The following is a 26,877-nucleotide window of genomic DNA, read 5'->3' on the forward strand; positions in this document are numbered from 1 at the left end:
TATTATACCACGTAACTTGCAATGACGGTCTCTCGGTTGCTCAACATTTTCTCCTGGCTGCATTTTGTGCTGTAATCAGACTTTGACCCGGTGGCCCTCAATTCAAATATGTTGTCGAGGCTGGTAATTGGTCTTATTTGTCCACATGAATTAAATGAATGTCTCAATTAATCAATGCAGCACTGATTTATAGATATTTAAAAGATAAGACCAGTGTAATTTATTTTTCCCTGCCGACAGCCCACCAAAGGTTTCGCTTGTCTGGAGCTACTGTGTGTTCCTGGGCAGGTTTGTCTTACCTCCCAGAGCTCACAGCCCCCCATTGTTATCAAAAATCCATTAATGGCCACCTTTTCATGCGTTCTATTACGGTGCACTGTTACAAATTTCTTCTGGCTGCAATGAAGTGTCAAAACAAAAACGTAAGGCAGAGTGGCAGGCAAAAGTACAGGTGGAGACGTGCATTGATTTCTGTTACTTTCAGTTTCAGGAGATTGGAGCTCCTTTCAATACACATGAAATGATTGTGACTTGGAGCTACAAGTCCGTGTTTGGTCAAATTAAGTCATCATCCATCAAGTGATGAATTACATTTTCCAGTGCAAGAACAACTGCTTTGATGCACTACAGACTCAGCACCTCTTCCAAAGAAATAGTCCCTAAAAAAGTCTTCCCGGTGTGTAGTATCGGTGGATTATAAACAGGGATTGTGTTAGGATGTTAAATCAGAAGTCACTTTGGCAGCCTCAGCTTTCACAGCAATGTCCCGCTCATGGACGTCCAGTTGGGACCTTGGTGGCCCTGTAAGCCTGCTGACACAAACAAGGTGACACTTTGGTCGCCTTGGTTTAAGAGCCGGCCTCGAAAGCACACCCCGGCCAGATGATGTCAAAATCAATATGGCAATGTCACCAGGCTCGCTACCAGGAGTAATGACGGCCCCCTCAACCTGCTCGGAAGTCATGCACATGCACGCACTTAAAACACGGCCACATCACTCCCCCCCCCCCCCCCCCCCACTTCTTCGTCATATCATCAAGCCCATCAGCAGGCTTAATGGGAGAGCGATCAATACGTCGCAGGGGTCGAGGTGAGGAGGCGAGTACACCGACGCCCCGTGACACTCGTACTAATGGCGCTACAGGTGACCAACGCGTCGGCTGATAACGGGGCGAAGGTCAATCCCTCTTGATACAACCGCGTCTGTAGTTGAGTGTGACATCCAAATGAGATCTCGGTAGATTAGGCTCCGCAGTTTGTTGGATTGAGTGGCCGCGTCGGAACGAGCATGCCCAGTTCGCCTCTTGGCTCGAGTGCGGGTTTATGTTTAGTCTGTCCCCTGGTCCTAACCCCTCATTACGGCCCAGTTTATCATGCCAGGAAGAGAGTGGCAAAAACAAATTAGTCCACGGGAGGGGGAAATAGCTGGGGTATCGATTTCGCCTTTTCATGCCAGAGTGGAGCACAGAAAAATATTGGGCTATAAAAGGGAAACAAGGATATAAAGCCATTACAGTGCGCACTTAATTGATCCCACTTCCCATAACAAATTAATTGAGCGGAAAATGGCAGATGGCTTTGATGAATGTCATAAAAAAGGCTTGTCAGCACGCCCGGTGTGCGACCCCCTCGCTCACGCTGTATCGCATGAAGTAGCTGCTAAGGAAGGAGGCGCAGTGTGTTTCCTCCAGTATTTACATCCCAGTGATCCTGATGTTAATCATGTTGACTTATTGACACCATTGCTAATTGTCTACTGCTTCTCTGTGGATTTTTCTTTTTTCTTTTTCTCTTTCCTCATTGTCTTGTTTCTTCCCTCGTCTGCGTTCCTTTACTGCAGTCGGTGGACAGGTGCATGTTTGTTTGCCCACGTGGGAGAGTGTGTGTGTGTGTGTCTGTGTGTGTGTGTGTTTATACTGACAGGCTGCTGCCCCAGTAGCAGAACAAATGCTAATTTAATCAATTGGCCATAAATCCTACTGGCCGCTGACTCATGCGTCTTCTGCCCTGGGGACTCCAACAAAAACCCTGCCAGTGCAGTTTGTTCAGCACACACACACACACACACACACACACACACACACCATCCATTTTCCATTCTCATGCTTTCCCTCTTCCATCACTGCAACATTAGAATTACTTTCAAACAACTGACAAGTATAAACACTCATGCAGATGTTGACACACTGAGATAATTGCTATTTTTATTCCCTTCAGCAATTCTTCAGCTGTGCAGACAGCTTATAGAAGCTGCAATTGATCCATGTTAGCGCTCATGAACACACACACACACACACACCCTCGGGCATCCATCTCAGTTAACTTTCCTGCTACCCATCTTAACCAGAGAATTATTAATAAAAAGTATGTTCCTCCTCACTGCTGTCCCTCTCCCACCCACACACACACACACACCCACACACACACACACACACGATGCTGACACACCTGCAGTTTCATGACATCCAAATCTGCTAAAGCTGCTGAGACAGCATCTTCTGGGGGGGGGGGGGGATTGCGAGACTAGTTGGGGGGCACAGTGGGGCGATAGAGTGACAGAGAGACAGAAAAACAGGGATGCAGAAAGCGGCAGAGTGACAGAGAGTGGAAAAAAATGCCAGAAAGAGCAACAGAGCGATAAAGAAAAGTCATAAAAAACAGATAGAAAAAAGGGTGACAAGAGAGAGAGAGAGAGCAGGAAGGAGAGAGGAGCTGCTGTCTGCAAGCAGCATGGCTGGTTTGAACCCACAGACTCTGTTCAGAATTCTGCGGGGCCTCTGTGGCCCCCGTGTTCCCCATCAATCTCAGCCAGCTCTGGCAGCCGCCAGCGGCTGCATCTTAATCTGCTGGGGCTGGACGTGAGGACGGACAGGTCGCCTGGGCCGCGCAGTAAATAACCCTTCTCCTGACTGTCCCCCTCTCGTCCCCGATGCATACACGGACATGGAAACACACCAGTGCTCACTCACATGCTGGCTTCTCTTTCTCTGCACAAATATTTCTGCATCTTCTGCCTTCGGAGAGACAGCGCAGTGAGCTCTGTGTCAAGTTGTGAGCATTACAAATGCACTCTGCATGATTAGAAAGTCAAAGTTTCCGCAGTCAAGAGGGCAAAAAGTTTAAAGGAAAACATTTGATGTTATAAACACACTGCAGAACAACGTAATGCTCTACAGAAGTCTTGAGGTTATTGATTTATATATAGAGAGATATATATATAAATAAGAGGTGAAGCTGACCTGGAAACAGGTGACATTATGTGACTTGTTTGTAATTTTGCAGTTTATATAAATGATATATTCTTAACACTGGGTTTTCTCACTTTCTGCAGCCGTCACACTCATCCCACAGTCGTGATCAGCGGATGTGTGCAGATTTGAAAGAAATAATGCAAAAATGCGGTGGAAAGCTCCAGAAAAAGCTGGTGAATTGACAAAAGAAATTCAGATTTGTGTCAAAGGCCAGCTGCCAATCAAATGGATCCTTCTGTTAAATGAGCCATTTGTAGAATAACCGATATCATATCTTTGCTGGAGAATTTCAAATACCCTGATTCTTCTCGAATAAATATTTCAAATCGACATGATATCTGCAACAGTCCCTGCCTCGTGGGTGCCTTCCTCTCTGTCTGGGGGGTGGGGGCGGTTTGTAAAGGCACCTCTCGCATCTTTCACTGTTTTCTGTGTACTTCACTGCGCCTCTGTCTCACATTCTCACACACACACACACACACACGCATGCACACGCAAACTCACACAAAGCCGGCATCATCCTTACAAGCGGTGGCCGTGACAGCTGTACAGATCTGACACAAAAGATGCGCTATCTGGGAGGCACGGGGGAGGCGAGGTGAGAGAGACTCGGCGGATTAGAGGGCGGCTATCTCGCTCGCCCAGGGCCCTCTGAAATCCAGGAGGCAGCCGGGCACGAGTCGCCGGGCTCAGCAGCTGTAAGGCCACCCCCGCCCCACAACCCCATACGCCAATCCTCCCACCCCCCCCCCCCCCCCACCCACACACTTCCCTTCTCCATTAGTAAGACCAGGTCAAAGGTCACCACATCCCCCTTTTCCCCTCCTGCCAAGCACGCTTGCTCCGACGGCTCCGGGGCAGAGCACACTGCGTTCCCACTGGGACGCCGGTCGCCATGGAAACCTTTGAACTCGGCAAAGAGGAGGAGAGGGATGAGAGGTTTTGGGAAGGTAACCGTGTTCTGCTCTGTGTGAAGGACAGCTTCCCAGGGATGTCTCACAACCAGAAATATATTCAAGCTACATGTACAAACACACACGAACACATGTGTTATGATATACAGGCACGCTCTCGTGGACACACACACACACACACACACTTGCCTTCTCTGTTTGACAGATGACCTTACGCTCTGTGTCAGTGAGCTGCAGTGTTCACCTCTGTTGGGAGTAATAGTGTCCAGAATGACATGTTATGACGGGACAGAGCAGTGCGGCAAGCCCACACACACACACACACACACACACACACTCTCTAGCACCTAAACACACACCATCATGTGTGTGTTTTTGTCTTTATCACTGTCTTGCCCTCCTACTGCCTCACCGAGAGAGAAAAAAGGCAACAGGGGGGAGTGAATGGAACAAGTCATAGATCAAAAGCTAAAATATCAAAAATGAGAGGATTTTTTTTTTTCTCTTTGACATTGAATGTATGTTGCTGATACATGTGGAGGAGACCGAAAAATGACTTTTTGCTTTGCTAGATCATACAATGTTTTGCAGAATTTTCTTTGCGGGGCTCGGACAACATGTTTTACCTCCGGCATGAATACCCGAAGGAGCAGATAGCTCTCTCCACAGAACACTAATTCAAGAGGAGATTCTACTATCAGCCTGCACTTCTGGTTTCTTCACAGGACGAGACGGCTGCAGTTGGAACTCACATCTCTTTGATAAACACGGCAGAGTGCGGGAAGAGCCCGTCCACCTGTGTGAAGCCAAGCAAACGATAAAGAAACACTTGAGACCGGCTTCTAACTCCTGGCAATCGAAGAAGGAAATTACAATTGCTGCAGAAGCTGTAAAAATAAAAGGTATTGAACAGAGAGTTACAAGATGGTGCTTAAAACGAACAACTGAAATTGGCAACCCTTCGCTGCCATGTTTAAAGTGTCGGTTAGGGTTTTCTGAAAGAAGCGTTATTCGTATTTGTGAGTTTTATCTGATTTTTTGTTGGAAATACTTCAAATCAGGGTATCTGCCAACACAACACTTGAACCCCTTACCAGTCTCTTTGTCACACATTGATCTTGATGAAACACTGAATATCCTGAATACAATTCAAACCAAAAAATTTAGTTGGAGGAGGATGGATTACAGTTACCAACAACTCTTTCAACGTACGTATGGGAGTGTTGTATTAAGACAGACTTGAAAATCTAAAGCTAACCTTTAAAGAGGATGGTCAGACGGAAGAAGCAGGGGGAGGGGAGTGGGCAAGAAAATCCTTGCAGGAGGGAAAGATATAGGAGGAGCTGACACCTTGACGGATTGATTGAGATCGCCCAATACACGGACGGTGTTGCCTACAGCCTGGATTAGCAGGAGGTCTGGGTCAGCACAATCTAGGTGTGTTAGATAACTCTCCTGCCTCGCAGCGGCAGCTTGATACCGCACCTCAGCGACACACCGCTGGATATCTCTGAAACTCACATCTTCAGCTTTGAGAACCCCATGTGTGCGTGTCTGTGTGTGTGTGTGTGTGATAGAGAGAGACAGACAGACTGTGGGGCCCAGTATCCATGGCAACCTCTGCCAGGTGCACTGGTTCATATGCGATTCAGGTAATTCTACCCACAATGAAAAGCATATAAGGTCAGTGGTATTCAAATGCGCTGCATGTTTTCCCCTCCGTCTTCATATTCAGCCCCCTCTCTGGACCCCCCCCCCCCCCCCCCCCTCACAAAGCCCCAAAGAGCTGATATTTCCCATAATGCCCTGCTTGAGTGACAGGTATGGTATTTCCACTCGCTTTGATTGAGGACTGCATTTAAAATTCGACGGCATGTGTTGAAAGAATATATCAGGCATGTGATTAATACCCTCAATATTGCAGTGGGGTGGGGTGGGGTGGGGGGGCTGAGATCATGATTTGGAAAGGGTCGTGATTTTGAATGACTGTGATTTTTTTTTTTTATAAAACACACACATGGAAAGAGAACTGAAACAGAAACAATTGGGGGAAGAGAAAGTGGCTTGCTGTCGATGGGTTTTTGGAAGCTTGTGTTAAGCCAGGGGCTTTGACAGCTGGGTTTAAGGGGAAAGGAAAGGGCTGTGGATTGGAGTCAGGTCTCTACTTCATATGCTGAAGATTAAACTCCTATCCTCTTCCTCCTACACCATTTTGGACGTCTGTCGCATCATTTCACTTGGCTGTTTTTTGGGTGCTTTCGGTGGTGAAGAGCGCTCTGGTAAACCTCGCGATCAGATATTCTGTGCCAGAACTCACCACGATTAGCAGTCTGAATCAGAAATGTGCTTTAATCACCAAGGCACACCGACCATGTTGGTGTGCACTCAGAAAAACGTGATGGCGGTGGTGATAAAGACGTGAATAATGCAAGCGCGGTCTGATTGTGTTCAACGGCGAATGTGGAAGGCTTTGGGTTTCAGTGACAGGGAGAGGCCAAATTAGAATGTATTTATACAAGATTTAGAGCTGAGGAGATTAGTCGATCCACAGAAAGTTAATTGGCAACATTTTAAATAATTGTATGGTAATAAAAAAGAAATTGCAAAAACAAAAATCACTGGTTCTATCATGTGAAATGTGAATATATGCGGCTTCTCTCATGTCTTTTTCATTCATAAACGTAGTCAGTGTCACTTTAGAAAATGGTGAAAAAGGCTGCACTGTTGTATCCATCAAAATCCTGGAAATAATTGTTGTTATTTTGTGCAAGCTTGGTGTAAATATGTGAATGGAGATTTTATTTCCGAGTATAAAACAATGACAAAATATGAACAACATGCTCACAGATTGTAGACTCATTTTCACAGAAACACTGCAAAACAATCTGAATGTGCACAGCTTGCATAGCCAAGTCCACATTCAGTGATAACTAATGAAACCGCTCCCCTGCAGGCTAATTGTGGTTTGCTAAGGCTATGTCCTCTGGCAGTCATTATTGAGGGAAATCAATGTCCAATCAGGTTATTGACTTCGACTTTGGAACAGATAACACGGCTGGTTTGTGACATATATTTATGATATTTGAGATGAGTTTCAATGATGAATGACTGCACGATTCATTATCATTCTTTGAACAGAAAAGTACAAAATGTAAGAGTGTTGTTGCAAAATAGAGCCAGGACACAAGATTGGTTGGGTCAGCAGCGAATATGTTGCACCACTAGTATAGTCAATCACTCCATAGGTGAAGATGGCTATGTTTGACGTGTGTGTGTGGGTGTGTGCATGCGTGTGTTTTAAGAGGCCTCTGAAATGACCTCGCACATGGAGATGATGGTCGTAAATTGGTCTGAAGTCTCATTTTCCCCGCAGGATTTTGACCAGCTGCCACAGCTTAGAACCCATTTCAGTCCTACAGCACCAGTCCTGACACACACCTAGTGACACATTAATGAGCAAATTGTATGGCTAAATTGGACGACCAAGGAGAAGTAAATGGTATGTGAATCACAAGGGCTGTAAATAGTCCATAATAAGTGCTACAGGGCTGGCGCCCACTGGTTTCTTATTAAAATCACAGTATGGTTTGGTGATACGAAGCCAGTATCACAGTTAAGACCAATCTAATTCACAGATAAGTGATCGTATCAAGCTGGGACAAAAGAAACACGTAATGGGGCAGAGCTGACTGTCATAGTGGGGGAAAGTAAAGAAGGGTTTTGCTGCCACCATGTGGATCATAAGAGCAATGCAGGCTGTGCATTTCTAAACCATCTCAACAATGTGCCTGATGTTTGCTGAAAAATAAAATGACTTATGAATAAAAATCTATCATTTGATTTACAATAAATTAAACCATCAGGGAACCATGACACGTCCCGCTGTAAGAACGATGTAAACACAGTGATGATGGGGAAAATTCTTGGTTTGGTATTATTTTAGATGCACATACATGATTGGTAGTGTTTTTGTAAAGCATAGGTGTGTTAGAATTGAATTAATATATTGTATGAGGAAGTCAATTTGCACACTAAAAATAATTGAATTTTTTTTAAATCATCATTTCTTTTAACGTATTTAAAACGAACAGAAGTGAACTATTTATTATTGTTATTATTATTACTATCGTTATTATTATTGTTAATATTATTATTATTATTATTAAGTTACTATTTCGATACATGTTTATGTAAAGTCCGCTATTTGGATTTTAACATATTTATGGTTTTACATTTTGGCGCATGCTCAGATGTGTTCGAGGATCTCAAGCCCTTTGTTCGGGTATCTCCGTGGTTTTCGACCGTTAACTCGGCATCCTTCGTCATCTTCCGGTCTTCTCCGTGCTCACTCGGGTCCTGTCGATAGAGCTGATTTTTTCGCTGTCGTCGTCTCCCTCGTCCTCCTCTCCGTGTTGTTGTTCTCGGTGACGCGACGGAGGTGTAGCCTGACGCGGTCTCTTACGTGTCGGTCTGAATAAAAGTGGAGCTCCGTAGACCCGGGAGTGACGAAGCGAGTCTGTGTTGGTAAGAGGATACGCATCCGATGTTTGCTAAACAGATAGATGGCTGCCCAAGAGAAGTTATTCGAGCCTAATATCCGCACAAAGCCAACAAAGAGATCATGGCGGCGGTGTTGCAGAGGCTCTCAAAATGAGTCAGTCTCTGCAAGGCACTACTGAGACATAGGTATTAATATGGGAGTGGGCTTGAATGTTTGTTTTTGTTTGAATAAACTTGCCTAGAAATAAGTCACAGAAGCAGTTGTTTATGTAAAGTTAATTCATTTTCAATTAAGGTGAAATTGAGCCAACAAATCAGTGTAAGTGGGAGAACAAACCCTAGTTACAAACATAACTGGTATACAATGCATGCAGATATTTCCCTCCATGCAGGCTCACAGCTAGCAACTTATACCGTTATTAGTTCTGGAATGTTTTATTAGTTTGGACAGTTTTATTAGCGCCACGCTACCAGACGAACTGTTTAAAAAACAGGGGGAAAAACGAGTTGAAATAGAGATATGAGAGATGTTAAATAAATGGCGGCTAAATATGTCCAATGCATTCAATGCATTTCTCCCGAGCTGGCTTGTTAGCATGCTAACGGAATCAATGGAGCTCATACTGCTCGAGCTAGCTAGCTACGTGCTAACTGTAGCTCCAGGCTAGCCAAGGAGTTAGCTTTAGCCTCCGGCGTTTATGGAAAGGTACATTAAAGATATGTTTTTGACTCTTGATTATATCACGTGCTACATGCTTTTAAATTATGCTAATTATTTAAAATCCAATCCTTACAAATTAATTGTATGCTAGCATGTTAAGCTAAGCCACACCCTCCTTCTGCACATCAACTGTGGATCATGCACAACCTCCAGAGAGTGTTTTTGCTGAACACAACTTGATCACTGTCTGTGCTGCACAGTTCTATTTCAAGCATGATGGTGCATATCCAAATAAGGAGTCTCTTAACTTTTTGCAGATTTTTAAATGACAATGGAGGCTGGTGCAGACACACAGCAAAGTGGTGAAATAGTTGTCTCTGAGGCACAGCACATCACCCTGACCCAGGTAAACGCTTATCGTCACGAGTACTTGCTCCAGCTGAGAAACTGTTCACACTTCATTAAGACATGTGTGATGGTTACAGGCCTCCATAGCAGCAGGCCAGCTGACCACCAGTGGTTCCACTGTCACCCTAGTGCAGTTACCTAATGGTCAGACAGTCCAAGTGCACGGGGTGATCCAAGCTGCTCAGCCCTCTGTTATCCAGTCCCCACAAGTCCAGACAGTACAGGTGAGAGGACCATTTCTGGGTTTTTTTACAGCACACTATAACCCTTTTTTGCTTTATTGTCTAAATAATAACCAATAGTAATAACCATCTTTCAAAACATTGTAATACTAGCCAAACCTTTTTCTATTTTCTCATTTCTTTAAATGATATCCTTCACTTATGGATCCACCTTCATTGCTACATGTTCTTGTACATGTTTTATATATTCATGTGTCTTATTTCTGTGGTGCCAAACATTTGGCCCGTCCCACATGGGATTAGAAGACTTCATTTCATACATCATCCGTTCTTGCATGTACAACGCATGTGGGGTAAAGAAAACAAATCGGAGAACAATAACAAAACAGATTTCCTTTGTTGAGTCAGCTTTTTAAAATTAGAGTATTATTTTGTTCACTTGCAGATTTCAACTATTGCTGAGAGTGAGGACTCCCAGGAGTCGGTAGACAGTGTGACAGATTGTCAGAAGAGGCGAGAGATCCTGTCCAGACGACCCTCTTATAGGTCTGTGTAACATCTTATCACCAATACATTTATTGCTTTGATGTTTTTTGATGTGCTTCAGTCTAAACTTCTCTGAGATTTTCTCCGTGATTGTTTTTTTCATCTCCAGGAAGATCCTGAACGACTTATCGTCGGACGTTCCGGCGGTGCCTCGAATTGAGGAAGAAAAGTCAGAAGACGACGCCCCTGCCATCAACACAGTCACCATGCCCACTCCCATCTATCAGACCAGTAGTGGCCAGTACAGTGAGTACTTTTAAATACTGCCATACAGGAAGCTTGTGGTGTGTGTTGAAACACGCAGGATATCTTGCTGTCAAGCAATGCCCTTTTGCTCTTTGCAGTAGTGCGGAGTAGTGCACATCGCTGCTTCATTTAGAGACAGTTAAAAGCAAAGTCTCTGTATAATACTTGATTATTTCATTGGTTTGTATTTGAGAACATCACGATTCAAACATAATGTCCCTCTGCAGTTGCCATTACCCAGGGCGGGGCCATCCAGCTAGCCAATAACGGCACAGATGGAATGCAGGGCCTGCAGACACTGACCATGGCGGGCCAGGGTGGTGCCACCATCCTGCAGTACACCCAGACCGCCGACGGCCAGCAGATCCTCGTGCCCAGCAACCAAGTGGTCGTACAAGGTGGGGAATTTAACTCGACATACTGTTCTGCTTAAGCATACAGAATGTGAGTTTCTGTATCTCTTTATTACAAACGCTGTGCGTTTGTCTGTCAGCCGCCTCTGGTGACATCCAGGCCTATCAGATCCGTACAGCCCCCACCAGCGCCATCACTCCTGGGGTGGTCATTGCCACTTCGCCCGCACTGGGCTCCGGAGGAGGCACAGAGGAAGTCACACGCAAAAGGGAGGTCCGACTTATGAAAAACAGGTATGTGGCTGACCGTCTTCTTGATGCTGTAGTGTTGTTAGTCACGTATGCACGTTTAGACCTTAACCACAGACATCTACTCACACGTGGTCTTAATGTCGCACAGGGAGGCAGCCCGCGAGTGTCGCAGGAAGAAGAAGGAGTACGTCAAGTGTCTGGAGAACCGCGTGGCCGTGCTGGAGAACCAGAACAAAACCCTCATCGAGGAACTCAAAGCCCTCAAAGACTTGTACTGCCACAAATCTGAGTAGAAAGGATACCAAACTCCTGCCGGGGTCTCCACGGGTGCCCGTCTGTCCCCATGTACAGAGACTCAGCACAGAGCCATGCATCCGGGTGCCACTCCCCCCTTTTCTACTCTGGCTTTGTTTTTAAAAACTGCTGAAAAATCTGTAAAAGTGACTCACCAGGAATAGAAATAAAAACCTCCCACTTCGGCGGTTATGAAATGGCAATTCTGTTCCCGGTGAAAGGGTGATGCAATGCTGAGAACGGATGTGGAGGACACCACAACCATACAGGGTCCTTGTGGTGAAGTGACGGAACAGACCGTGAGGCTGCGCTGTTTCGTCTTTTCGACGCCACCAAAGGGAAGCGCTCCAGTCGCTGGTGCCCGGAACAACTGGGCAACATCACCAGCAACGGGGAACTGCTCGATGTCCATCACCAATAAAGACGGAACTTTTTACCGTTTAATCTCCCCGAGACACTCTGTGTGCAGCGTTTGTAGTTGTACTATTGCATTAACACCTGTTACTAACGAATGCTTTGAACTGTAGATGGGCAGTGCCATGGACATTTCATCTTTTAGCTGTGTTTTGTTTTATTACCTTTTTTTTTTTTTTTTACTTTGCCTTGATACGACCTGGACAAACAAACAAGCATACCATGATGTTGAGTTGTAACTGTGTTTTCATGTTAAATGCAGCTTTAAAGATACATGACGAAGTCATAATCTCTCAAGTGAAACATTTATGTCACCGAACATGTTGTGAGTAATGTTACTAAGGCTCATTGTTTTTGATTTCCACCAGTTTGAACACATTTAAACTGGGATTTTGATCACCTGAGCTGTTTACCGGTTTAACAGTAAACAGCTCAGGGCTGAACCGGATAGTTTGAAGCTTCATTCATAACGTCTGTTCATTCTGTTTAAACCTGGTCTATCTGCACAGTTGCAGATAAAGATTGCGACGCTACAGTATTCTATTAAGTTCCAGTGGTGGACTGTGATTTCACGAAATATTCTTCTACAATCTATTTGCAGGAATTTAGCAACAGAAGCTTCAAATGGAAAAACTAAACATTCGGTACAGCAAATCAAACATTTGATTAAAAGCAAACAAAATTGTGCTCATGCATCAGACTGTGGAAACAAAAATGGTTAAGCTACAGTTTGTGTAAAAGAAAATTTAAAAAAAGATTTTCACTCACATTTTTGTATTATGGATTTTTAAAATCCATTTTTTTAAATAAAGCTGATTCATTCCTGGATTAGTTTTGAATGAAGAACAAAAATAATGAGCCTTACTTGTTTGGCAATGAAAGAAATACTTTTTATGCAGATTTTGGAGACGCACGGCCCGTCACTGGAATCATGGTATTTTGGTGAACGGAACGTCAACACAGTTCCTGCAGTTTGTATTCTGAGGTATCAGGGTATGTAGTGGGGTCTCCAAATTCCGTTTGTAATCATTACAAAGTTCCATGTGCACTTTCCTTGCACACACAATCCTACCACACCGCACACGGTTTAAAGATCTCATGCACCACATACAGGCAACGCCTGCTGTTACAAGGTGCCTCTAAGATTTTACTTTTAGACGTTATTGGCGTCAATACTCTGTTGCACCATTCAAACGCTGCAGCAGGATTGTAAAGTGACCAAATCAAAAAAGACTTCACAGTGAGCAAAACTATCTTCATCACAGTGGAATGACATGTATTGTTTTTAGGGATTCTATATATAATCATGACAGGATGCTTTTTTCTTTTTTTTTTATGTTGCTTTTCATTAATTTTGTATTCACAATTTCTAAATGTCAGCACCAACTTGTATAGTACAGTGCATTGCGTTAGAGCTATTCAAATATTACATTTTTTGGCAGCTGTTAATAAATGTGTTTCTGGTAATCTTTGATGTTTGTTCAAACATTTTTATTTGATTCGTATGTAAACCAAAAAAACTAAATTATTACAACTAAGAAGGCAGTTAAACTGAATGGTTAGGACACCCAGTCGTCACAAATCCTCTCTGGGGGGCAGTTTGCAGGATTTATACACATGGATGTCCCTTTGTTTCTCATAGTAGACCTCTTCGACCCTGAACCGCTGCCTCAGCATGCTCAAGAAGTTTGTATCCCGCTTGTAGCGGATCTTGCAGGCCAGGAACACCACAGTGGTGTCCGAACACAGGTGCTCCAGAGTCTGCAGCAGCGGCACAAAGGTGTCCTCCAGGTACACGATGTCTGCCCCCAGCACCAGATCGAATCCCCCGGCCGGGTAACGTTCAAGGCCCTCGCCCCAGCTCAGCTCAGACACGACCACGGACCCCTGGGAGTCCGCGGGCAGGTTGGCCTTCACGTTGGCAGAAAGGAAGTCCAGGGCAGGCTCTCTGTCAGTGATGGTCACTTTGGCACCTGGAAAGGTGGAGAATTCATTTGTATGTGTGTGTTTACGCGCATGTCTCACACGTGGACAGTACACTCACCCATCAGGGCTGCAACGATGCCCACCAGTCCAGTGCCAGCTCCCAGTTCAATGACCCCTTTCCCCTTTAACTCCAACTTCCCCATCTCCAGGTACATGCACATGACGACTGCCTGCAAAAACAGACGCAACAACACACATTCAATCACGTGCGTAATAACGACGGTCGTAAACGTCGTCACAGGTTTGTCTCGCTTACCTACCGCATCCCACACAACTGCTGCTACCCCGAGCTTCTTCCAGTCCTGGGCGAGACGGAGGTCGTGGTCGGCGAACCGAAACTGTGCTGATGAATTGTGGAGTTTTGAAAGAGCGGGTAGCGGATTCTCTACGTACGGAACTCGAGCCATGCTGCGTAATGAGTAGAAACTACACTATCTGGCATAGCTATGCGCTTATTGTTTGACCCGAGTGTTCATGCGCAGTGCGGTTCTTCTTCGTTGAGGATTTAAGGTATTTTACTTTTTTTTTACCGACTCATTACTGCCATCTTCTGGCATGTTCTCCATGGTCTATTTTTGTTCTCCAAAATGTACTTTTAACGTTATTCAGCTGGCAACAATTGGATGTGGATTTTTTTGGGATTACTTTACTTTGATCAATAATAATAAGATTACTATTAAGAATAAATGTATGAGTATGCTCAAAGGCTTTTTATTTTAATCAGAGTGCTAGAACCCTGCTAGCACCCTGCTAGAACCTTCAAGCAGGTGCTGGTATGTATCATATACACCAGTTATGATGCATTCAATTTTAATGGGAGTAATACAAACACATAGTACAATTAAAAAATAAACATTAAAATCAAGAATTACATTTTTTTTTAAATTCAGTTTACGATATATTTTATACATAACCTCATCTTTATCACCGCCAAGTGCATATAACTTAATGCCACAATGATTGATCAACACTCAAAACATGTGTGTCCACACGTTACTTGAATGCAGCACAGGCGACGTTCAACGGAGACCAGCCTTTCGATTGGCCGGTCACTACAAGCCCCGCCTTCTGTCTTTCGATTGGCCGGTCACTACAAGCCCTGCCTTCTTCAGAGGAGCTTTAATACCTCTCCGGGGCTATCACGTTAAACAAGAAAGGTCAACACTCCAGACGTCAAAATGATCAACTGGAAGGTAAATAAACTCAACTGTAATATTTTATACATATATATATATATATATATATATATATATATATTATGACTGTTTTGTTATTTGCGTAATAGCTGTTGCGCAGTTGGGTCTTCTGTGATAAAGCAAGGTTGTCTCAGCTGTCACTGGCACAATGCTAACGTTGCTACAGCGTTATTCGTCACAAGCTTCACATTTAAGTTAGCTAACTACATAATAATATAACAATATAAGTTTCGGCTAAACAATGTGTGTCACTGTCTCGTTGTCTCTATTTCCTTCATATGTGTCTGTTGTTTGAGTAACATGTTTTTAAAGGTATCATACGGTGTCTAAAATTGTCAATTATTTTGATTTGGCAGCGAATACTGTGCACATGACTTGTTCCAAGTTTACCCAGAATGCAACATGGTATGCAGCTGCTTCTCTCTTTCACACACCACCACCTCCTCTCTATGCAACTAAATGAACTTCCACCTCCCATTTTGACAGCTGAGGAGAGAGATCTCCAGGATCCCTGAATGTTCCACAACCCCCCCCCCCCCCTATTTTTTCCATTTGTCATTGAGTTGTTATAACTCAACTTTCTCTCTGAGACAAAAGTGACTCTTTTGTGTCCTGTAATCATTGGTAAAGTAGAAGAAAAACCAAGCAGCTGTTTCCTCGACAGACATGTGCTTTGTGTTTGTGTTGTTGTCTGGAGGCAGAATCCTCAAACATATTCTGTCCATCCTCAGGCGTTGGACAATGTCCACCTCCTCCTGTACATCCTGGCCCTGAAGACGATGCTGCTGTGTTTGGGGTTCGCCGGGGTTAAGATCTACCAAAGTAGGAAAGTAGACGAGGCGCTGAAGAAGGAGCAAGCGGAGAAGAGGAGGCTAGCCGAGCAGACCCAGGAGCTCTTGGACAACAAGAAGGATAACTGAGCAGAGGCGAGAAGCTGCTGTACAGAGGTACTGCACTGTACCTAGCCATACCATATCTGTTCAATAGGTATGTTAACGCTTAGCACTGCTAGCTGCATGAACACGGACACATGATGTATAACATGTATCAGTGGTATTGACAGGTTATTGATTCTCTCACTTACTCTTCTCCAGGGAAACATGTGCCTGACCTGAAGAAGGGGCCACCTGCTCCACATATGAGCAGGATGTCGGGTTTACAACAAGAGGACCTTCCTGTGCTTCAGGAAAATGTTTGCAGTTCTGGTATCATTTTGCGGTGTTACTGAAGCGAGACTGGGGTGAGGAGTGTATTCGTCGATTTTAAACTGAAATGAACTCTGTAAATGCTCATACAGCATCCACTTGTCATTTCACCAACACCCACTCCTTTCTGGGGCTCATCTTCTGCCTTGTTTATACTCGTATCTGTCCGTCTCCACATTTGATTAAGCATCACTTTGTACACCGGAATAGTGGATGGGAGTCAGAACTGCCTATTTTTAAGAATACAGCATTGTATTTATTCTATAATATTCATTGTAAATTGTGAACCAACTTTGTGTCAAACTTTTGAAATAATATTAAATGGTTTGTTCCACATGCTATAATATTGTCCTGACTTCATTTCCCAGAATTGCCTCCTACGGTATGGTAATGCATACATAGAAATAAATTGTATGTATGTATGTATGTATGTATGTATGTATGTGTATATGAATATATATATTTATTTGTTCCTGTTTTGTTTTTTATTAGATTCAATTTATATATTATTGATACATTTATGAATTTATACTTAAGTCATTTTTCGTTCTACATAGTCAAGTTATTTTACATATTAAGATTTTACACACGAAATAGATGATCAGTACATATAATACGATGCATTATTACTTGTAACTTGTGAGAAGCTCCATTTATATCCTGTGAGAAACATGCTTTTGGTTCCTGGTTGAAAGTGAACGAGTCAGTTTTTTGGCGGTGAGGTTGGGGTCAGGAAGCGGATGCTTGAAATAACAGAGAATTGACGTATTATCATTAGCTGATCTATTGTTTCTGTTGAATCACCATCATCATGGACCCCGACCATGTTTCAGAAGTAAAGTTTTATATTTGGGTCAGTCCCATAAACCATGGTGGCCATTTTGAATGTCTGTAACACTCTACCAAAGCTCTACCTGGAGTATCTGCTGATATATAAAGCTGTTTTTGAATAAATCTCAAGAATAACAACTACCGGTACAACTGTTTACATATCTAATCTGCTCGCTTCTTTCCAGACACAAAGGACAATTATTTTTTTTTAAATGTGGCCACAGGGCATAAATGTAGCTTGAAAAACAACGACATAATCAACGAAAAAGTTTCAACTTCTCCACACGCAGGAAGCTACCTAAGCACAAAAGCTGCCTGTGGCCTATTGCATGCTGGGAAAGTAGAAATACCCACACTTCTAGTCATAGTGCGATATATATTCTGAAAGCTCGTATCGACCAGATGTTCTTCAGGTAGAGCGTGACCAAAGTGTAACGCAACTTCAAAAATGGCCGCCGAGGACTTCAGAGTGTGCAGAGTGAGCTCGTCACACAGTTCACCGCAACGTGTCACATTGTGCAAATAATGATTAGTTGTACAACAACGCGTGCCGTTGATGAGAGAGAACCTTTGTGTGTCTTGAAGAAGCGCCTTCTCTCCGGCCTCCTGGCACTGTGTGTCAGTGTGGCCCCTGAGCGTGGGCCCAAAGTAATGCCTCTTCATGGCATTGTGCTTATGACACATCCAATACTCTGAACTATGTTCAGCTAACTGTTATGCATGTTTTTGATTTTGTTTCTGCACGTTTCCTTGTGTTTTTTAATTTGTGGACAAAGTCCTGGAAGCTTTGTCTTGATGTTACTGTGACATGACCGCAGCTGAGACGCCTCTATAGGCTTACTGATACACTTGTTCATGTTTTATTTTACACATCAGTGAGAGTTAGTTTCAGGAAAACACACTCCTTTGACACACAGTATAAAGTCAAGAGGGGATAGTATTTGTTTTGTATAAGGCTTGATGTTTACTCCATAGGTTCAGGAAGCATGTTTTGGAAAGCATCCCACTTTTCTCCAACATTGTTTGCTCTGGAAGTGCTGAAGACATTCAAGTTCTCGACCGGCCACGAGTCACGACACTAACACAATGAAAACCCTCTGTTTCAAATTACATTTCCATTTTGCCAGTAGAATAATGGTGTAGCTAATTGATGATTGTAACATTCTCAACTGTAACTTGTGATTGTTCATTAAAGAGAGTACTGCTACAAAACATGTGATATCCATTTGTATTGTTGGTTAAGAAAGTCTTGTCTTAAGTGACTGTTGTTTCCAACATTTACACTTTAAAAAGAAAATGAATTAGAATAGAAAACCCCTTACTGTATAATTGTCCTGTAACAGTAATAGATTACTCAGTATTACTTTGAGTAATAAAAGTATATTTCTTGTGACAGATAATTTACCTAAAAAAGGTGTTTTATAATCAAGCACGTGGTATTTTTAGTTGCTGTAGGCCTAAATGATAATTCAATCTGACATTTAATCGATAGAAAGAGAATAATTGTGATAATGTACTAATGTATTAAATACATTTGGGGTATTGTGTTGGGAATATATCACTATTTGACATGAGGCTCTACTTCACTCTCACCGGTGAACTCTGACCCGATGACGCATGCGCACACGAGTTACAACAACTTGAGTGGATCCTCACACGGGAGAAGTTCTCGAGTCCTCCTGAACCTGCTCCACAGAGACTTATGGAGGATGAAGTGAAACAGGAGAGGAAGGAAAACAACATGGATAACTGGAGTTCATTGTGAGTTATTCTGTCATTATTGGGTTGTTTAGTCAGAGGCTGAACGGACACAAACAAACACGGACAGGTAGCTTCATTTGTAGCTAGCCTAAAGCTAACCTATGCTAACGTCTCTACAGTTGGTACTTTGCCTGTTTGGGGTGAATAAATGAATGACGCAGCGGTCAAATTCACCTGAATCATGCGAGACGTAAACAAGAGATTATTAAACATGGCGTTTTATATCGATTTTGTACAGTTTTACTACTGTTATTGTCAAAGGAAATCAACGCCACCTGTGATGCAATGAAGTTAGCGCACATGCTCTTGAACTACATCCGGATGTGATGATCCTGTCTAGTTGGTTTCCGGTTTTGTTTTGAAAGTTAATTTATGAATGAAATAAAAGACTGACGATACATCATCAGTTTTTCCTGAGTGATGAAGCTGCTTGTTACATAAATTACACATTTTATTGTTTGAATATCATATTTATTGATACTGAGTGATACATGTGCCCACTGATCACAGAAGAAGTTGGAAACAACTTTGGTGATTTTGTAGTTAAAAGTCAAGCTCAAAGAACAGCCACGTCCACTTTCCAGTAAGATCTTCTACGACATATTTCTTGACTTAATTTGATTAGAATTATTTAAAATAGTTAATGACAAAATGAACTGAAAGATAATTTATCAGTGCAAATATCCACTCTTTATTTCCTACAACAAGGTCTGTTTGAATGTTTGTGACATGGTTCAACTTGAAATGAATGAAGGACTTTATTTATTCTGTTTCATCGTAGACGCTTCCAGGAGGTCTGGTGTTGACTCGGTCTGTGGGAACTCTGGAGGAGTCTTCAGGTTTGTCCAAATCCTGCATTTCTCTGTCATTTTATCCATGAATGTGTTGCTTTTCAGTGCTTTTATTTGTCTCACACTTTTAGATGTTTGGCCTCAATGACATCTGGGAAGAAGACGTGATGAAGAGCAACTGAGAGAACATCGTCTCTGTGTTACAGCTCTGAGGTAGGGTATTTATTTTCTCATTACCAGCTGCATTGTGTTTAATGTTGTTGAACATTGACGGCACAAGAAATATTTTAAATGTAGTGGCCTCTTTAGCTTCATGAACTTGTTGATATGATCTGTAATGGACGTGGACGTTCACTGTGAATATCATTATCTCTGATGTCTCCTCAGAATAACTGAAGATGATATTACAGCACATTTAAGGAGCTCATTTTCTTCTTTGTTGGTTCTCAGAGAAAAGACAAAAGGCGGTGGGGGAGGAGCAGCAGACAGGATGGAGACAAAGTGTTCAAGGTGAGAGACGGGCCCCAAAAACACCACCGTTCTTCCACATCTGGAAACTGCAAATGACATGATACTTGTATGTGAATGGTTGTGTGTCTGTAATGTGTTTTGTTTGCATCTCTGTCCTTCAGAAAACGCCAGCGGAGCAGCTGGAGAACCTCAGGGAGGCTCATGAGAAGCAGCTCAGCCGTCCGAGATCTCAGACAGAGGAAGCTGGACCAAGTCAAAGTAAGGGAACACCAGTGAATCAAAATGTTGTCTTAATACTGTGATTATTGTTTCAGCAAGTAAAGTATGCCATAAACATATCAGTATAGTTTGTCATGAAAATGTACTAATATAGTTTGCACTCATGAAAATGTTGTTGTATTTATTGTTGCAGTAATAATAATACATGTATGTGATGCATTCTCTAACGTTGTCCTTCTCTTCTTCTCTCCTCAGATGAGTGCAGACTTTCCAGACCAGACCAGAGGACGACGGGGTTTCTTCTCTTCACCGCACAGCAGCAGAAGAAGACGTGGGTCTTCTTCTGCTGCTGTGCGGTTACTCTGAGATCTAAACTAGAGAGTGGGGGGTGGAACAAATTTTCAAAATTTGCTGTGCAGCTAAATTTTTGAATAAAAACATTTACATAACCCTCACCGGTCATTTCTCTGAAAACCCAGGAGGAGACGGACGTCTCGACTCCCGGGGTAGTGGACATTGATGTCTTCACATAGGTGGGGAGCGAACCCGGGTCTGCGCGATCCAAACCGGGAACCGTGTAAACGCACCATCATGTCACTCACGCTTTGAACTCTTCTCTCGCTACATTTGACTTCTTCCTTTGGCTGTTGGACCTCAAAAGTTACTGCACCACATAAGGCTTGAACCCACAACCTCCTGTCTTCTAAGCAGTCGTCTATCACCACGAGCTATCTGATCTGATGCATATATCTGGCTCATTGCATCTTTGTCTCCTCTGTTTTGACTGGTTGACCTTAAGCTGTAACGCATTACTGAAGGTACAAACTCATAACCTCCAGTCACTCATAAGCCAGCCTCACGTATGTCAAGTCGTACATCTTCATACAATATTTAACTTCCTCATCTTGGGTGTTGGACCTTAAAATTCACCGCACCACGGGATGGAGCCCACAACCTCCAGACTCCTGATCGGTCCTCTATCACCCTGAGCCATTGGATCTGACACGCTGAGCTGCTGCAGCGTCACACATCCTCCTGCAAAAATAAACCATCACTCTTCTCTGTGAAGCTCCTTCAGTTTTGTTGTTAGTGTTTCAAATGTGTGGAGGAAACAGACTGGACCTTCCTGAAACACAGTTGGGGTTTCATCCTTTCTCCTCATGTTGTCACGCATCACTAGTGTCAGCACTTTCACTCAAAAAGCACTGCACCTCACAAGGAGCGAACTCATGACCTCAGGTCTTCTGAGCAGTCTGTTAACTGACTGAGCTATTTGGTCACACCGCCGTCACTCAGCTCTGAAACACAGAAAACCTCTGGAACAAAACTAACATTCAAGCTCCTTTACAACAACGAGAGATTGTTCTGCACATTTACAAATAAAACATCAGATCACATTATGAATCGTCTTCAGCTCTGGTGTCTCTGATCGGTCGTGGAAGCAGACCGGACCTTCCTGGACCAGAGACGGATTTGAACCCTTCTCCTCAGGGTGCGGCGCGTCACTCACTGTCAGCTGCTGATCTCGGTGAGCTGTCCCTGAAGCACCAGGCCCGCACATCTGTTCTGGGATTTGTTCTCCACACTGCTGCTACGTCATCTTCTGACAATCACATTCCCAGCCCGCGAGTCGAGAACCGAGCAACGTGTGAAAAACGAAATCCAACCCGCTTGACCACCTATGACGCTTTTCGACATTAATTCCCAGCCCGCGAGTCGAGAACCAAGCAACATGTGAAAAACGGAATCCAACCCGCTTGACCACCTATGACGCTTTTCGACATTAATTCCCAGCCCGCGAGTCGAGAACCGAGCAACATGTGAAAAACGGAATCCAACCCGCTTGACCACCTATGACACTTTTCGACATTAATTCCCAGCCTATGACGCTTTTCAACATGTTATACGATGACTTTTATGAGACTTTTTTCGACATTAATTCCCAGCCCGCCAGTCGAGAACCGGCCGCATGAAAAACCAGGAATCCAACCCGCTTGACCATCTATGACGTTTTGAACCCTAACCCTAACCTGTACTAAGTACACAATGTAAAACATGCAACAATGTAAAGAAACACAAGGTTTGATAAGATACAACATTATATACACAGTTAGTAAGAATTATTTAATAAATAATTTAGAATAAATATTTTAAAATAATTATTTAGATATTAATATTGGATGTTTACGACATACTATACTGTAAGTTCAGTAAACTTACTATAGTGTACTTAGTACAGGTTAGGGTTAGGGTTTAGGTTAGGGTTCAAACGTCATAGATAGCGGCCGGTTCTCGACTCGCGGCATGGAAACTGTTATGAAATTGTGAATGTTGAAAAGTCTCATAAAAGTCATCGTAACCTAAACCCTAACCCTAACCTGTACTCAGTACACTATAGTAAGTTTACTGAACTTACAGTGTAATATGTCGTAAACATCCAATATTAATATCTAAATAATTATTTTTAAATATTTATTCTAAATTATTTATTAAATAATTCTTACTAACTGTGTATATAATGTTGCATCTTATCAAACCTTGTGTTTCTTTACATTGTTGCATGTTTTACATTGTGTACTTAGTACAGGTTAGGGTTAGGGTTCAAAACGTCATAGATGGTCAAGCGGGTTGGATTCCTGGTTTTTCATGCGCCGGTTCTCGACTGGCGGGCTGGGAATTAATGTCGAAAAAAGTCTCATAAAAGTCATCGTATAACATGTTGAAAAGCGTCATAGGCTGGGAATTAATGTCGAAAAGCGTCATAGGTGGTCAAGCGGGTTGGATTCCGTTTTTCACATGTTGCTTGGTTCTCGACTCGCGGGCTGGGAATTAATGTCGAAAAGCGTCATAGGTGGTCAAGCGGGTTGGATTTCGTTTTTCACACGTTGCTCGGTTCTCGACTCGCGGGCTGGGAATGTGATTGTCAGAAGATGACGTAGCAGCAGTGTGGAGAACAAATCCCAGAACAGATGTGCGGGCCTGGTGCTTCAGGGACAGCTCACCGAGATCAGCAGCTGACAGCGAGTGAAGCGCGGCACCCTGAGGAGAAGGGATCAAATCCATCTCTGGTCCAGGAAGGTCCGGTCTGCTTCCACGACCGATCAGAGACACCAGAGCTGAAGACGATTCATAATGTGATCTGATGTTTTATTCGTAAATGTGCAGAACAATCTCTCGTTGCTGTAAAGGAGCTTGAATGTTAGTTTTGTTCCAGAGGTTTTCTGTGTTTCAGAGCTGAGTGAAGGCGGTGTGACCAAATAGCTCAGTCAGTTAGCAGACTGCTCAGAAGACCTGAGGTCATGAGTTCGCTCCTTGTGAGGTGCAGTGCTTTTTGAGTGAAAGTGCTGACACTAGTGATGCGTGACAACATGAGGTGAAAGGATGAAACCCCAACTGTGTTTCAGGAAGGTCCAGTCTGTTTCCTCCACACATTTGAAACACTAACAACAAAACTGAAGGAGCTTCACAGAGAAGAGTGATGGTTTATTTTTGCAGGAGGATGTGTGACGCTGCAGCAGCTCAGCGTGTCAGATCCGATGGCTCAGGGTGATAGAGGACCGATCAGGAGTCTGGAGGTTGTGGGCTCCATCCCGTGGTGCGCTGAATTTTAAGGTCCAACACCCAAGATGAGGAAGTTAAATATTGTATGAAGATGTACGACTTGACATACGTGAGGCTGGGTTATGAGTGACTGGAGGTTATGAGTTTGTACCTTCAGTAATGCGTTACATCTTAAGGTCAACCAGTCAAAACAGAGGAGACAAAGATGCAATGAGCCAGCTATATGCATCAGATCAGATAGCTTGTGGTGATAGATGACTGCTTAGAAGACAGGAGGTTGTGGGTTCAAGCCTTATGTGGTGCAGTAACTTTTGAGGTCCAACAGCCAAAGGAAGAAGTCAAATGTAGCGAGAGAAGAGTTCAAAGCGTGAGTGACATGATGGTGCGTTTACACGGTTCCGGGTTTGGATCGCGCAGACCCGGGTTCGCTCCCCACCTATGTGAAGACATCAATGTCCACTACCCGGGAGTCGAGACGTCCGTCTCCTCCTGGGTTTTCAGAGAAATGAACGGCGATGGTTATGTAAATGTTTTTATTCAAAAATTTAGCTGCACAGCAAATTTTGAAAATTTGTTCCACCCCCCACTCTCTAGTTTAGATCTCAGAGTAACCGCACAGCAGCAGAAGAAGACACACGTCTTCTTCTGCTGCTGTGCGGTGAAGAGAAGAAACCCCGTCGTCCTCTGGTCTGGTCTGGAAAGTCTGCACTCATCTGAGGAGAGAAGAAGAGAAGGACAACGTTAGAGAATGCATCACATACATGTATTATTATTACTGCAACAATAAATACAACAACATTTTCATGAGAGCAAACTATATTAGTACATTTTCATGACAAACTATACTGATATGTTTATGGCATACTTTACTTGCTGAAACAATAATCACAGTATTAAGACAACATTTTGATTCACTGGTGTTCCCTTACTTTGACTTGGTCCAGCTTCCTCTGTCTGAGATTTCGGACAGCTGAGCTGCTTCTCATGAGCCTCCCTGAGGTTCTCCAGCTGCTCCGCTGGCGTTTTCTGAAAAAACAGGACAGAGATGCAAACAAAACACATTACAGACACACAACCATTCACATACAAGTATCATGTCATTTGCAGTTTCCAGATGTGGAAGAACGGTGGTGTTTTTGGGGCCCGTCTCTCACCTTGAACACTTTGTCTCCATCCTGTCTGCTGCTCCTCCCCCACCGCCTTTTGTCTTTTCTCTGAGAACCAACAAAGAAGAAAATGAGCTCCTTAAATGTGCTGTAATATCATCTTCAGTTATTCTGAGGAGACATCAGAGATAATGATATTCACAGTGAACGTCCACGTCCATTACAGATCATATCAACAAGTTCATGAAGCTAAAGAGGCCACTACATTTAAAATATTTCTTGTGCCGTCAATGTTCAACAACATTAAACACAATGCAGCTGGTAATGAGAAAATAAATACCCTACCTCAGAGCTGTAACAGAGACGATGTTCTCTCAGCAGCAGAAGAAGACCCACGTCTTCTTCTGCTGCTGTGCAGTGAAGAAACCCCGTCGTCCTCTGGTCTGGTCTGGTCTGGTCTGGAAAGTCTGCACTCATCTGAGGAGAGAAGAGAAGGACAACGTTAGAGAATGCATCACATACATGTATAACAATAAAGGTTATCAACATTTTCATGACTGAGTACAAACTATATTCGTTTATTTTCATGAAACTATGCTGTGACTTTTAAAATACTTTGAATTGACGATATATTATACTACAAAATTACATTTTATGACTTTTTATAACATTTTTGATGATATATTAAACTATGACTTTTTTATGATATTTTATAAATATTTGTATTGCATACTATACTATGGTATTTGTATGATATTGCTATGAAATTTGACATGTGACATTTTTATGCGTCTTTTATAGAATACTAAACAAAAAATTTTGACATACTATTATTTAAAAAAGAAAATCTGAAAATATTTATGCAAAACTACATTATTATGTTTTACATGACATACCATATCTAGATGTTATGACATTTTAATACATACTAAATTAGACTTTTTTTCTGAAATAATATAGTTTGACTTTGTTATGACATACTTTACTACGATATTTTTTGTTCTTTTTATGGCATATTATACGAGACTTTTTTGTTCTTTTTTCATGACATACCATATTAATTTATTTCACTATTTTATGGCACACTATACAATATATAACGTTATATATATATATAAATACATTTTTTGTGACATACCATACTATGACTTTTTGGCACACTAACGTTATACTATAATATTTTTTGATTTTATGACATGCTATTTTATGTTATGAAACACTATACTTTGACATTTCTATGAATACTACTACACCTACTAAAGTTTGACTTGATATTTACCAAATGTTTGTTTCAAGCGCTGCAGTTCTCGTCTCCTCCAGAAGCTTCAAGCATCTTTGTCCATTCAGCAGCCTGAACCAGAAACAGAGAAGAGAAAACACCAACATTTTAACAGTATTCAGACCTTTGGTTATTACTATTGATGTTGTTGGAGAGCCTGTAAGCTAAGAGCTCACCCACAGGTGGCGTTGACCAGAAACTAGAACAAAGTTGATATAACACACCATATTCCTTCTCACAGTAATCGACAATAAACGACTCGAATCATTCGGTTAAATTTGACCGACGTGTCGTTTATTTATTCGTCCCAAAAAGCCAACTTACCAACTGTACAGACGTTAGCGTAACTCTGTAAGCTCGCTAGCAACGCACGCGACCATGTTTGTTGTTTTCCGGTCTGCTCGCTCTCGGCGGAAAGGGGGTCACTGAGTTTCCTCCGTCGTCAAGTGT

General features: G+C 42.8%; 3 protein-coding genes and 1 long non-coding RNA gene across 4 annotated transcripts in view; 2 read left to right on the plus strand and 2 right to left on the minus strand.

Moving 5' to 3' along the window:
* Positions 1-8,602: 8,602 nt before the first annotated feature.
* On the plus strand, positions 8,603-13,493 carry LOC306797326 (cyclic AMP-responsive element-binding protein 1-like). Its single transcript, XM_079296646.1, has 8 exons — positions 8,603-8,689; positions 9,644-9,732; positions 9,812-9,958; positions 10,362-10,462; positions 10,572-10,708; positions 10,936-11,106; positions 11,202-11,355; positions 11,462-13,493. The coding sequence occupies exons 2-8, from the start codon at positions 9,652-9,654 to the stop codon at positions 11,604-11,606; spliced, it is 936 nt and encodes a 311-aa protein (XP_079152772.1). The 5' UTR covers positions 8,603-8,689; positions 9,644-9,651; the 3' UTR covers positions 11,607-13,493.
* An 84-nt stretch (positions 13,494-13,577) lies between these two features.
* mettl21a (methyltransferase 21A, HSPA lysine) lies at positions 13,578-14,501 on the minus strand. Its single transcript, XM_079296647.1, has 3 exons — positions 14,268-14,501; positions 14,066-14,177; positions 13,578-13,994 (listed from the first exon to the last, which is right to left on the minus strand). The coding sequence occupies exons 1-3, from the start codon at positions 14,412-14,414 to the stop codon at positions 13,597-13,599; spliced, it is 657 nt and encodes a 218-aa protein (XP_079152773.1). The 5' UTR covers positions 14,415-14,501; the 3' UTR covers positions 13,578-13,596.
* Positions 14,502-18,872: 4,371 nt separating this feature from the next.
* Positions 18,873-20,798, plus strand: LOC306797010. Its single transcript, XR_013773088.1, has 6 exons — positions 18,873-19,000; positions 19,782-19,839; positions 19,923-20,004; positions 20,242-20,301; positions 20,424-20,520; positions 20,737-20,798. It is a non-coding gene; the product is annotated as an uncharacterized lncRNA (long non-coding RNA).
* Positions 20,799-24,579: 3,781 nt separating this feature from the next.
* LOC306797470 (uncharacterized protein) overlaps positions 24,580-26,877 on the minus strand; it is a gene marked incomplete at its 3' end in the record, with an annotated part of 3,195 nt that continues 897 nt past the window's right edge. The window contains exons 3-8 of the mRNA XM_079296836.1: positions 26,752-26,877; positions 26,428-26,499; positions 25,494-25,625; positions 25,197-25,256; positions 24,972-25,068; positions 24,580-24,755 (exon numbers count right to left, since the gene is read on the minus strand). The exon at positions 26,752-26,877 is cut by the window's right edge and continues 33 nt beyond it. Coding sequence (XP_079152962.1) covers positions 24,580-24,755; positions 24,972-25,068; positions 25,197-25,256; positions 25,494-25,625 — 465 coding nt within the window. The 5' untranslated portion in view covers positions 26,428-26,499; positions 26,752-26,877. The remainder of the gene's footprint in view (positions 24,756-24,971; positions 25,069-25,196; positions 25,257-25,493; positions 25,626-26,427; positions 26,500-26,751) is intronic.

Source organism: Melanostigma gelatinosum, assembly GCF_949748355.1.
Source record: "Melanostigma gelatinosum genome assembly, chromosome: 24".
Lineage (NCBI taxonomy): Eukaryota > Metazoa > Chordata > Actinopteri > Perciformes > Zoarcidae > Melanostigma > Melanostigma gelatinosum.